The sequence below is a fragment of the Sinocyclocheilus anshuiensis genome, unplaced genomic scaffold (assembly GCF_001515605.1).
Source record: "Sinocyclocheilus anshuiensis isolate Anshui unplaced genomic scaffold, SAMN03320099.WGS_v1.1 scaffold1500, whole genome shotgun sequence".
Classification (NCBI taxonomy): domain Eukaryota; kingdom Metazoa; phylum Chordata; class Actinopteri; order Cypriniformes; family Cyprinidae; genus Sinocyclocheilus; species Sinocyclocheilus anshuiensis.
Window position 1 is genome coordinate 779,399 of NW_015537960.1, and position 12,031 is coordinate 791,429.

At 36.8% G+C, this 12,031-nt stretch overlaps 1 protein-coding gene across 1 annotated transcript; it reads right to left on the bottom strand.

The window, feature by feature from the left end:
* Window positions 1-10,319: 10,319 nt before the first annotated feature.
* On the bottom strand, window positions 10,320-11,623 carry LOC107667008 (forkhead box protein I2-like). The gene is made up of 2 exons (XM_016458578.1): window positions 10,954-11,623; window positions 10,320-10,834 (listed from the first exon to the last, which is right to left on the bottom strand). The coding sequence occupies exons 1-2, from the start codon at window positions 11,585-11,587 to the stop codon at window positions 10,320-10,322; spliced, it is 1,149 nt and encodes a 382-aa protein (XP_016314064.1). The 5' UTR covers window positions 11,588-11,623.
* Window positions 11,624-12,031: the final 408 nt, after the last annotated feature.

The window sequence follows — 12,031 nt, forward strand, 5'->3', positions numbered from 1 at the left end:
ATATATAGACATGAATGTCATTAAAAACTACTCTCAGGCATAAATGGTCTACCAAACTTAACGAGCTGTTCTCTAACTGGTCTGTGGTTGGAGCTGAAGTTTGAAGAGCTGGATTTCTGACGCTGGCCGGTCCTGTCAGGTAGCTCACAGTAGGGATGAGCCGAGTGAAAAGACTAAAGCGTGTTGTCAATGGTGTCGCTGACCCACAGGATGAATGCTTGATTAGGCTTAACCTGCTGAGAGGCAGCAGGAGTTAAACAACTACAAGACCTTAAAAGATCTCTCCCATGTCAGCCTCAAAGGAACGACAGCACAGCTGGGCATGAATGACACAAGCAAATGTACAGAGAAATCTTACTTGGTAATGTGTTCTGGTCCAAAACATAGTGAACATTATGTAGGAAGATTTTAAGGCAACACAGATGCACTCCCACTGTCTAAAGGTAGGCAGCATAATTTTGCTGCCTTCTAAGAGACCTTGTTTTGGCATCTTACAATGCACTTCAAACAGCAAGTGAAAAAATTCATCCAAGGTGATAGACACATTCTTATTAATATATTGAATTCAGTACCAAAAATATATAATATTTCAATCTCATTAAAAATACTATTTCACACGTAATATATATAATACACATGCAGTATAATATTATTTTACCCCATATCCCATATTATTGTAGTTATCTAAAATGAAAACTATTACAAATTGTTTTTGATATTTGAAATAAAATAAAATATAAATATTACATTTAAAAATTGCCCTGAAAATGAGAAATGTTGCCATAGAAATAAGTTTAAAATAAGCTAAAGCACTAAAATTAAAAACTTAAGAAATTCAACCTAAACAGAAATCATAAAAAAGTGAATAAAAATTACAAAAGCACATAACAAAATAACTAAACGTTAAACTAAAAATAAAAAAAATAAAATAAGAACTAAAATTACTAACCCTCAACAAGAAATGCAATCTAAAAAGAAATAATAAAAAATAAAAACAGGAAAAGAACATAAAATTACTAAAATGAAAACTAAAAATGAAAACTGAAGTACTAAAATTGTTTAAATTAAAACTGAAATTAAAAAGTCATTAAAGCTAAAAAAAATAATAAAATAATATAAATGACAAAGGCACATAACAAATGACTAAACTAAAACATTACCTAAAAATAAAAAATATATAAAAAGTTAATTCAAAGAATTCATAAATACCATAATCGTATATAAATAATACAAAATAACACGGCATAGAACATTCAAATTAGTCATCTATGAGGCTCCAGTTAATTTAGAATGCTCCCTTAGAAGGCAGCTGTATTCAGACAAATTACTACGTTTTGGAACAGAGCAATAGTTTCACAGTATGATGTGAAAGCAATCTAACAAAACAAATCATGATCAGTTATTCTACTCAGAGATGTGCGACAGGGTCGGAAAGAAAGTGTAACCTTATCTTAGTTTATTAGAAACAAGTGGTTCTTTGAAAAACACCAGTAAACTATTATAGGTCCCTTTATGAGGAGCTGCAAATCCAGATCTCTTTAGTTTGGATTGAGACGTCTGTTAGCCGTTTTATGAGGAGTCGTGTTGGTAATCGAACACCGGTTCGTTCTCTAAGACAACAGCTGAGAATGCTGCTCCTCTCTCACTCTTCCTCATCATACATCATCCCTCTCTCTGTCTGAAGGTAAACCTTCACACTCAATACTATCTGAAGCTTCAGTCTGCTGTCTTTCACTCCGGTCTGTGATCTGAGTGTCATCCAGTGCATAACGCTTCTTTCTGGGCTGCTAAAAACAGGCCACTCATCAAAGCTGAGCGTGGCCCATTTGAAGTAAGGGCATGCAAAACATTCATGTGATGAGCTGTCAACATCATCCGTCTCTCTGTCACCGCTCACTCACTCACTCACCCGATATGATGTCAAGGGAATGGAATGTGGCCACATGACAACATCTTGACCAGAATGGCAGGAAATGATGTTGTTTTGTGTACCTAACAACCTTTACAACACATGCAACAGTGACAGAGATGTGCGCACAATGGGTGTATTTAACGCATAGTTTGCATTTAATTGTTCATTTGCATTCACATTTTTATTAATATGTTGCTCTCTTCCACAGTATATGATTGTAAAAGTAACAAAGTAGCTACGTAATACTTTTGGCTATTGCAGATTGTCATGCATGATTTTTAATTTTATTTTTTTTTATTGAAATTTTAACCCCAAGTCAAAAATAAAAAACAAAATCAATTATTTAAAAATCTAAATTTCAAAATAATAATAACATTATTTTATTTCTTAAAAAATAAACTATAAAACATATATCCGCTTTCATTAAAAACATTTGGGGTAATTAAGATTTTTTAATAAATTGTTTAAAATGAATATTTTTATTCAGCAAGGACACATTAATTTGATCAAAAGTGACAGTAAAGACATTTATAATGTTACAAAGTATTTCTATTTTAAATAAACACTGTTCCTTTGAACTTTCTATTAATCAAAGAATCCTGAAAAAATTTTATCACAGTTTACACAAAAATATTGAGCAGCACAACTGTTTTCAAGATTGATAATAATCTGAAATGTTTCATGAGCAGCAAATCAGAATATTAAAATGATTTCTGAAGGATCATGTGACACTGAAGACTGGAGTAATGATGCTGAAAATTCAGCTTTGATCACAGGAATACATTACATTTTAAAATATATTAAAATAGAAAATGGTCGTTTTAAACTGTAAAAATATTTAACAATATTATTGTTTTTACTGTACTTATAATCAAATAATAATGCTATTTTTTACACTACAGTAGAACAATGTGAATGCAAACAGAACTGGGCTCTTTTTTACTTAATTCACTTTTGGTTCCTTTAAACAAGTCTAAAATGTAAAAACACCCTTAACATTTCCATTGTGTTGAGTTTTAAAATCAGTTTATCATCAGATTTGTGTTCTTCCTGAAATTCAGCAAGCCCTTTGATGTTGACCACATGTTTTTTCACCAAATATATAATAACGAGTGTTATGAGGATGAGCAAAGTAATTCACTGAGGGAGTGTGTGTGTGGGGGGGGGGTCACTCTCTCATTTAATGCTCTTTCTTCTCTTCTTTAGACTGATAGCAGATTCCTCTGAAGTCCAGCCCAGGCTTGAAGTGCAGGCTGGATTAGTTCAGAACACAAAGGGTGTGGTGTGGTAGAGGCATGTCTGGCCTCTTTTGAAAGGGTCCCCTCAGCAATGGATCACCTAAGGCTTACACAGGCCGGCAGAGGACACAACACTCTCAGACTGATGCATGGCATTAAGGGAAAGGTTGGGGGTGGAGGTCTTATTCTACCTGCGCTGGAATGCAGTTAAGACAATGAAAACATGACATTTCTGTGTGTCTGTATACCTACTTAACCATATTTTGGGGACAAATTTGTACACAGAGTGAGCTAAACCTGAGAAAATCCTGCCAGAGCTATTTTGTGCGATGTCCTCATTTGTAAAAACGGTATAAAAATAAAGTAAATAAAGATAAAACATTTTTTTTTTTAAATGCTTGTTGTACTGTAATTGTGAATTGGGGAGAAAAGGGAAAAAATTAAACTGTAAAAATTTAATTGTTTTGTTAGGATTAGGTCACAGTATTGATAACTAGCTATATATAAAAACAGCAGAAATCTATGCAGTGTCACCATTTATATAGCTAAGTAAATGTCTGTGATATTTGAAAAGAAAAAAGATGTTTCTATGTGGTTACTAAGGTGTTCTAAGTGTTTTTTAATGCATTGCTATGAGGTTTCTAGGTAATTTATTACTGCATGCACAACTGCAAACAACGACATTCTGGTCCTTGATATGTCCTTCAGTGTAAATTTAAGAGATTTTTCTGCATATTTTATCATGCATACGTTGAAAATTGTAAGTCTGATTACTAGAAAGTTAAAAACATCTTAATGATGAATTTTATTCTTATAAGCACACTGATTTTTGCTTCAGAAGGCATTAATTGATGGACTGGAGTGGTGTGGATTACTTGTGGATTATTGTGATGTTTTTATCAGCTGTTTGGACTCTCATTCTGACGGCACCCATTCACTGCAGAGCATCCATTGGGGAGCAAGTGATGGAATGCTACATTTCTCCAAATCTGTTCAGATGAAGAAACAAACTCATCTGCATCTAGGCCTGAGGGTGAATACATTTTTAGTAAATTTTCATTTTGAGGTGAACTATTCCTTTAATGCATTGACTAATGAAACAAATGAGACTTTACAAAAATGAGTGTTACAAAAAATTAATAAGGTTTGGCTAACTAAATACCTCATGTTGCTAACACAAAATATGGTAAATGATTATAAAATAAATGAGAGTGAACAATTTCTCTCACAACTGTAGAAAAATCAATGCAGACTTTATACTCAACGCAATTAATCAAAAAAAAAAAACTGTATTCCACAGCAAAACGATGAAGAGCTCAGCATGAGGGTGTGAAAATACCTTGAAACTGCATTGCACTGACTTTTTCCACAGCCATTTTTTCATCCAGTCACTGATGCACACAGTATTTCCCAGTAGCCATATATCAGACCCATCACACACCAATATTCCCAACACAGTGGCTGAAACCTCCCTAAATCATTTTGCATGTCAAGCGCCGACAGCTCTGAGAGCTTATACGGGTCTGCCTCTATAAAATGCATCCATATGGAGGCTGCTGGGCCGTTCTCTGGATCTCATGCCATTATCAGCCCATACATTACCTTTTTTATGGGCCCAGTAAGGAGTCTGATGAAACCATACCAGAGTCATGCCAGTAGATGAGCATTATCCTCAGATATCAAATGTATGCTTCATGTTTTTTTACAGAGCGATGTTCCTAGCCGCGTGTTGCGGCCTTAAATATTAAACTTCCTCCAGAGATCTCGCAGCGATATGAGATATTAGCCTCCTAATTCCTGCTGACTGGTACAAGCAGATGCTGAACGTCAGGTTGAATGAAGACAGAATAAGTGTCTGAACTATCATGTTCTCCAGGGCAGACAGGGGCGGTTTTCATATTGAGTGTTCGTTTGGTGATAAAGCTGGGTACTAATGTAGGTAATAGATAGGAAAATTATATATATATATATATATATATATATACACACACTGTGTAAAAATAAATAAATCATATATTTTTTAAATGTTTTGGCTTTTTAAACCATACTGAAGGAGTTCACATATATTTTGGCCAATTAAATAAATACATTTAATATTATTTTTAAATATTGAAAATAGTCATAAAAAAGAATGAGTAGGTGTTTGTAAACATTTGACAGCTAATGCATTTAGTACATTTCATTGACTGACTTCCTATAAATGCAAGTCAACAGGTTTAGTCCAGAATAACCATCTCAAAGTCTTTGTCTTGACCTAGGATATACTTTTTCCCATTCTTGTGTCCCTAACAGGTAAAAGCATCTGTCGGCTAATGGCAATGGTGTTTCACACGTCCCAGAGTGCAACACTATCCTCCAGTTACTCATCAGTTTGGGCTCAATCTGTGAGTCGCTGAGTGACTGCACTTCCCCAGGCCGAGTCTTATCAGTAACATAACTCCTCAAACACTGTTAATCTTTACAAACCCATGTTTAGTACCTGATCTCTGAACTATTTAAGAATTTAAAAGCATAAAGGCACACGAACAATAATGTTTTCAACACCCTACCAGCACTGTATAGATAAATGCATTGATTTGAATGAACTGATGCATGATTTCTGGTGCCACAAACCCCTCACCTTACACAACGTCCTTTTCCCAGGATTCTTGTGCAAGGATTAGGTGTCACATGTCAGTAGAAAGTGATATATCCTCTTCCTGCTCTGGGAAAACAGGATTAGATTAGATTAGATTAGATCAGATTATCAGATTGGATTAGATTAGAATAATCTTTTTCAAACCTTTTGCACTGAAGTCTCAACAGCCCGTGTTACGATGAAGCTCTAGTTTAGTTTGCTGAGTTTAAACCTCCGATTATGGTCTTTCCTCACAGGAGGAGGACTAGAAGAACATCAGCACCCTTTGAGACCCCCACAGAGAGGCAGGCTGGCCAATCCCTGCCCCAGGGCATCCTCACCTCACATACAGGAGCCTGGCACCTGGGAGATGGGAAAGGTGAAAGGTGAGGGCCCCCAGGGGCCCCCGTGATCAGTCTGGACCTTCAGCAATGGGGCAACACATTCAGCATACCTTAAGTGTCCATCTGTGGGGAAAATATTCATGATTTACTACATAACATATTGTGACTACTTGTATTGTCTTTTAAATGCAAGAATAGAAAGAGATCAAACAATCTCAGAAATTATTACATGTACTATTCATTATAGAATATTTCCCCCAAAAATACATAAAATATACTAATATATATATTATATAATAATACATTATATATGCACTATTATATTACTCCAGTTAATATTTCTTAGAGTTTATTTTTGAGTCTATTTGTGCATTGTAGTCTACAAATAGACTATTGCAAAAAAGCAATTGAACATTCCTACAGTTATTGCCAATAGATCTATCTATTTGTCTATGTGTCTGTCTGTCTATCTATCTATCTATCTATGCCCCCAAACTGTTACACTAACTGGGGTATGTTGTCACAGTGGAATCTGCCATTAAAAAGCATATTATAACAAAATGTAAATAATAAAACAACAAAAATATAAAAACATCAAAGCATTAATTTGGCCAACAAATATTGTAATTCATGAATTGTTTTTAAACTGTGACCTACATTTAACACACGTGACAACTTGTTCTAATACAATACAAACCTTCCCGCTAATGTCGACTTTTATTATATAGCTACTTGCAAGACATCTAGCCTGAAAAAATATGACAGCCTATCCGAATTTTAGAATTAAGAATTCGCAAAAAATCATCATAATCTGCCAGTTTTAAATGCTCATTTCACGTTGTTTGATGACACAAATCACAGAATCTGAGGTAAGTGAACCATGTTATTAAGCCTACCTGTACGAACAAGCTGTACAAACTTTCTTCGTGTCACTCACGTTAGCATTAGCGAATTCATATTATTGCTATTTTAGCATCGGCTATCATGAGGAATCGATACCTGATGACGTCGTATCAATCTGTAACACGCCAAGAGAGTTTGTTTGCACAATAATTAATAAAAATGGACAGAAACCAGTGATTATGACAAGGAATAAAAACAAACGGTCAGTTATTTTTCTGCATTCGTACTGTTCTGCTTGTCCATTTATGAGAAATGCGTCAAGACTTGAAGCCTTTTTTTTTTTTTCAAATTGTATGCATTAATAAAATAACTTAAAGGGATAGTTCACCCAAAAATGAAAACTCTGTCATTAATTACTCACCCTCATGTCGTTCCAAACCCACAACACCTTCGTTCATTTTCGGAACACAAATTAAAGGGGTCATATGATGTTGCTAAAAAGAACATTATTTTGTGTATTTGGTGTAATGAAATGTGTTTATGCGGTTTAAGGTTAAAAAAACACATTATTTTCCACATACTGTACATTATTGTTTCTCCTCTATGCCCCGCCTTTCTGAAACGTGTCGATTTAGAGAAAGGAAAAATTGAAATCGCATCATATGACCCTTTTTGATGAAATCCGAGAGCTTTCTGACCCTGCAGAGAGCAACGCAACTGAAACGTTCAAGGCCCAGAAAGGTACCAAGAACATCGTTAAAATAGTCCATGTGACATCAGTGGTTCAACCGTAATTTTATGAAGCTTTGATTATACTTTTTCTGCGCAAAAACAAAAAAACAAAAAGAATGACTTCATTCAACAATTCTTCTCCCCGGAGTTACCATCTACCGCCATTATGGAGAAAAACACATGCGCGTGCTCTCCTCTGCTCGTAAACAAGGCGCAGCGCATATGTGTTCAATGTTAGCAGCATCACGCACATGTAGACTAAACTAAACTAGATTTTGAACATAACTTTTCTTTTTATCATCTTAGGCATTATCATTGATCAGCTGGTCTCATGAGATTGCATGTTCTTCTTACAACAGATATATTCTAACTGAGAATCCATCCTGCAATAGTGGAACAATGTCCTTTGTTAGAATAAAGGCACACGGAGGGAAATGCACTTTGAGTGCTTTCATTTGTTCTGTGTTTTCACTAGAGAGCAGCAGGGTGTCTCTGGTGATGCCAGATCCGTTTGCGTTCCAGCACCGTGGACACGAATCTCCTGTCAGTTCTGCTTTATCCCAGACAACGGAGCCAATTCAGTTGTATTGCAGTTATAGGCCTATGTGTTTATTTTCATGTTCTTTCTTTGATATGGGACCTGAAGTAGACTGACTTTGAAATAAGATCAGAATGAGCAAGAGCCAAAAAAGCCAGAAAAACCAAAGTTTGTGGCATAATCCTCTAAAGTGAACTTCACTCCTAAAAAAAAATCAAGATTCATAGAACAAAAGGTGTTTACAGTCTGATGCCATAGTGGAACCTATATAAAGTCAAAAATTGTGCAGTTTGTTAGAAAGGTGATTTAAAGAGCTTTAAAGAACCCAGAAATGTTCATCTGAAGAACTTAAAATGATTCAATAAGAATCTCTCCAAATATTCAAAGAGCTATTCGACAACTCAAGAACCTTAGAACCACTAGATTTTGTTTTAAAGAGTGAGGATGATGTGAACCTTACAGCATCCCAGCTAACAGGAAACAATCTCAGAATGTCCTGTCAAGGTTCTCTCAAAATTATGAACAAACAATCTTCCAGCAGAACGCTTGTTCGGTTATCTGGACTTCAATAACGTTCTGAAACATCATTTATGCATTGTTCATGGAATGTTTTTCTGAAACATTTTTGGATGTTCTTCTGTGTTTAAATATTAAAGATACAAATTTCAGACCTAAAAGTAACTTTCCCATAACATTTGCAAAATGATCAAATGGAATGCTCCCTTAAAGTTTCCTCTAACATTCACATAACCAAGAAAAACAAATTAAATGTTCTGAGAACATTCAGAAATAATGTTTCCATCACTTACCGGGAACGTTCATGGAACATATTTATGTTAGCTGGGATTTTGATACACCATTAAATAAGCAGTGTAAATAAAAGCTCTCAGACAAACGGACAAACTTTTGAACTCTCCAGATATGAAGCTGTAATGACTTGTCGAAATCGGCTGTATGCAAAGCGACAAGCGGAAAATGTCTCAGTCTACTGTTTTCATGCAGCTCAGCCTGGACATGAATTAATGGTAGAAGGGGAAGTTGAATCTCTAGATAAACCGGTGGATCATATAAGGCTTATTATCTTATAAGATCATATAAGACACCATCACCCAATTGAGTCCGTGCCATTCAACACCAGAGCTTGTACAGTAAATAAACAGGCTGAAAAACTTCCCTGAGATAGAGGACATTGAAGAGTTAAATGTGTCTGGCATTTTGCAGAAAGCAATTAGGAGAGGACACAGCGGGGGCACAGATTAATTCAAACACTCGATTAAACCTGAAATTATTTTGATAAATAATTGTCAACTCAATATGTTTGCTGGAGGTGAGCTGTTATAGGAAAAAGATGGGCGCTGGTTAAATAACCTTGAAATGTAGGGTTTCAAAAAGCCTTTTGTGAACACATCAACAACACATTTTCACTCAAATTTCAAGTGTATTTCGGTGTAAAACTAAACTGTACTTTAGTGCAAAAGCTAATTAAAAGTTGTCAGTAAACTACCTGTTTGATTGCAGCCATCCACAAACAAACAATATATAATTGCCAGCGACTGTAAACAAACTACATAAACATGCAAACATTTCTTAATTGCTGTTAGTCTTGTGCATATATGCGGCTACCCGCTGATCGCGTGGAAACACTGAGATGCACTAGGTGTTTGTGTTTGTTGTGCCATTGAGCAGATAATGGGAAAGCATCATGCATATAAACAGCAAATAAACAGAAACTGATGCTACAGACATTTCAGATATATGCATGTTTATTTACAAATCAAAAACATTCAATTTAAATAATATATCTACATTTGTTCTACAAAAAAAACAACAACAAAAAAAAAAACAGAAGGCACTTGTTATGGTGGCCTAGGAAATAGACATGTGTGGACTTGTTAAGTATCACAGTTTGGTTCAACAATAGCAGAATAAATGTAAATGATGCACTTTGCAAACCCACTTGCTGATGCATCCCAAAACACCAGGCAATCTTAATGAAAATGAAGTGTGCAACTGAGGTGAATGTGTATAGAAATTAAATCTAATGTAAAAACAGACTGTCCATGTACTCACAGAGCACATTAGAGGTTCACAAACTCTAAACTTCTGTTCCGTCCCGGCTGTATATGAGATTATTGACACTGAAATGGTTGGAGAGCGAGTTGATCAAGCCACTGTTGTTATGGGATGCTGAGTAGTAGTTTAGTCTGTTGCTGTTGAGATGGCCCGGTTCTGATGGAGGGGCAATTTCATGTCCTGACATGCTGTGCGTAAAATCCCCCAAGTGTCCAGAACTGACGTCTCTGCTTCTGATCCCGTTGCTGTTTCCAGCCATTATCGAGTTCATGTTACCGATAAAGTTGTTAAAACACGGGCTGTGCTCTGCGGATGGTGAAGGGGACGATTTGGGTTCGCTAGAGGTCGGAGAGTTTTGGAGGCTCTGCGGGGAAGCGCTCATCAGACTCGCCGTGTCCGCCAATCTCAGCGCGTCCTCTGATTTTACAGACAGGTTACTGGTGTTTCCGTCGGCTCTTCTCTTTCTCTTCCTTCTGAAGTTGCCGTTATCGAACATTTTCTCGCAGTTGGGGTCCAAAGTCCAGTAATTTCCTTTCCCTTTAAAGAAACACGGAAAAAAATATGTTAGCATATCACTGAAATCTAATGCGTAATAATTATTCACGCGTAACGAAGTCGAATTTTTTGATTTGTGAATAAAGAACTTTCAAACTTACCAGGGTCGTCCTCATCCCGCGCGACTTTCTTGAAGCAATCGTTCAAGGACAGATTGTGTCTTATGGAGTTCTGCCATCCGGCTTTGCTTTTCTTATAAAAAGGAAAGTTTTCCGCCACATACTGATAAATCTGACTGAGCGTCAGTTTCTTATCCTGCGCGTTCTGAATAGCCATCGCAATCAGCGCTGAATAGGAATAAGGCGGTCTGACCATCTTGAAAAGTTCTTGCTGACTTGAAATGGACAGCCAACTGAGATCTGCGCTTCCGAACCCCGTGGGAGGAGGAAGAAACTGGCGCTGGTTCGACCCAAATCCTGACTGAATGTAAGAGCCTCCGTTCGGGCCTGAGAGATAGGGGGATGAGGTGATACCCGGGCTGTTCATCCACAGGTAAGGGTTGGCTGTGGGTGAGGTGTATTCGCCGAGTCCGTAGCTGGAAGGATGCGCAGGTGGCCTCTGCGCGTGGTGGTGGTGGTGATGGTGGAGGTTCTGTTGGTACATGCTAAAGTTGGTGTCGCAGTACACGGTCATGTCCAGGATGTCCTGCGCGTTGTGGTGCTGGAGAGGACTGGTCTGCTGGCTCGACGGCTGCTGCCCGAACGCGTTCATAATCCGTTCTCCCTCTAGAAACATGAGTTTCACCGATCAGCCCCGCTGAGTGTGCTCGTCTCTGAGGGTTTACTCGAGAGTGCCCGAGTGCGCGTCAGGGGAGGGGTATTTAACCTGTCCGGCGAGCATGAGGTGAATGAACTGCTGCTTGGCAACCCCTCCCACAGTCACACTTCTCCTCAGTTAACTTCATCCAATATGCGTCGATCTGCCGTCGAGATCATTCATGTGATAAGCATTTGAGGTTCATGCTGAACCAAAAAAAAAAAAAAACCCTGTTTAACTAAAGATTAAAACCATGGATACTTATAAATAAAAAATATTTAAATAAAAAAGAATGTTATAGATGAGCGGCTAGTGGTCAAACTTTGAATGTCTCAATGTAGGTTCATTTTTAAAAGTTTATGTGTAGATACAAACCTTAAAGTCTTGACTACAAAAAAAAAAAATGCAAAAAAAAAAAAAAAA

What these genes read in the sequence shown, in the direction of transcription:
- LOC107667008 (XM_016458578.1), bottom strand. Translation starts at nt 11,587, where the DNA reads ATGTTTCTAGAGGGAGAACGGATTATGAACGCGTTCGGGCAGCAGCCG. An exon ending in GCGGGATGAGGACGACCCTG is followed by an intron (nt 10,835 to 10,953) that starts GTAAGTTTGAAA and finishes GTTTCTTTAAAG; the next exon opens with GGAAAGGAAATTACTGGACT.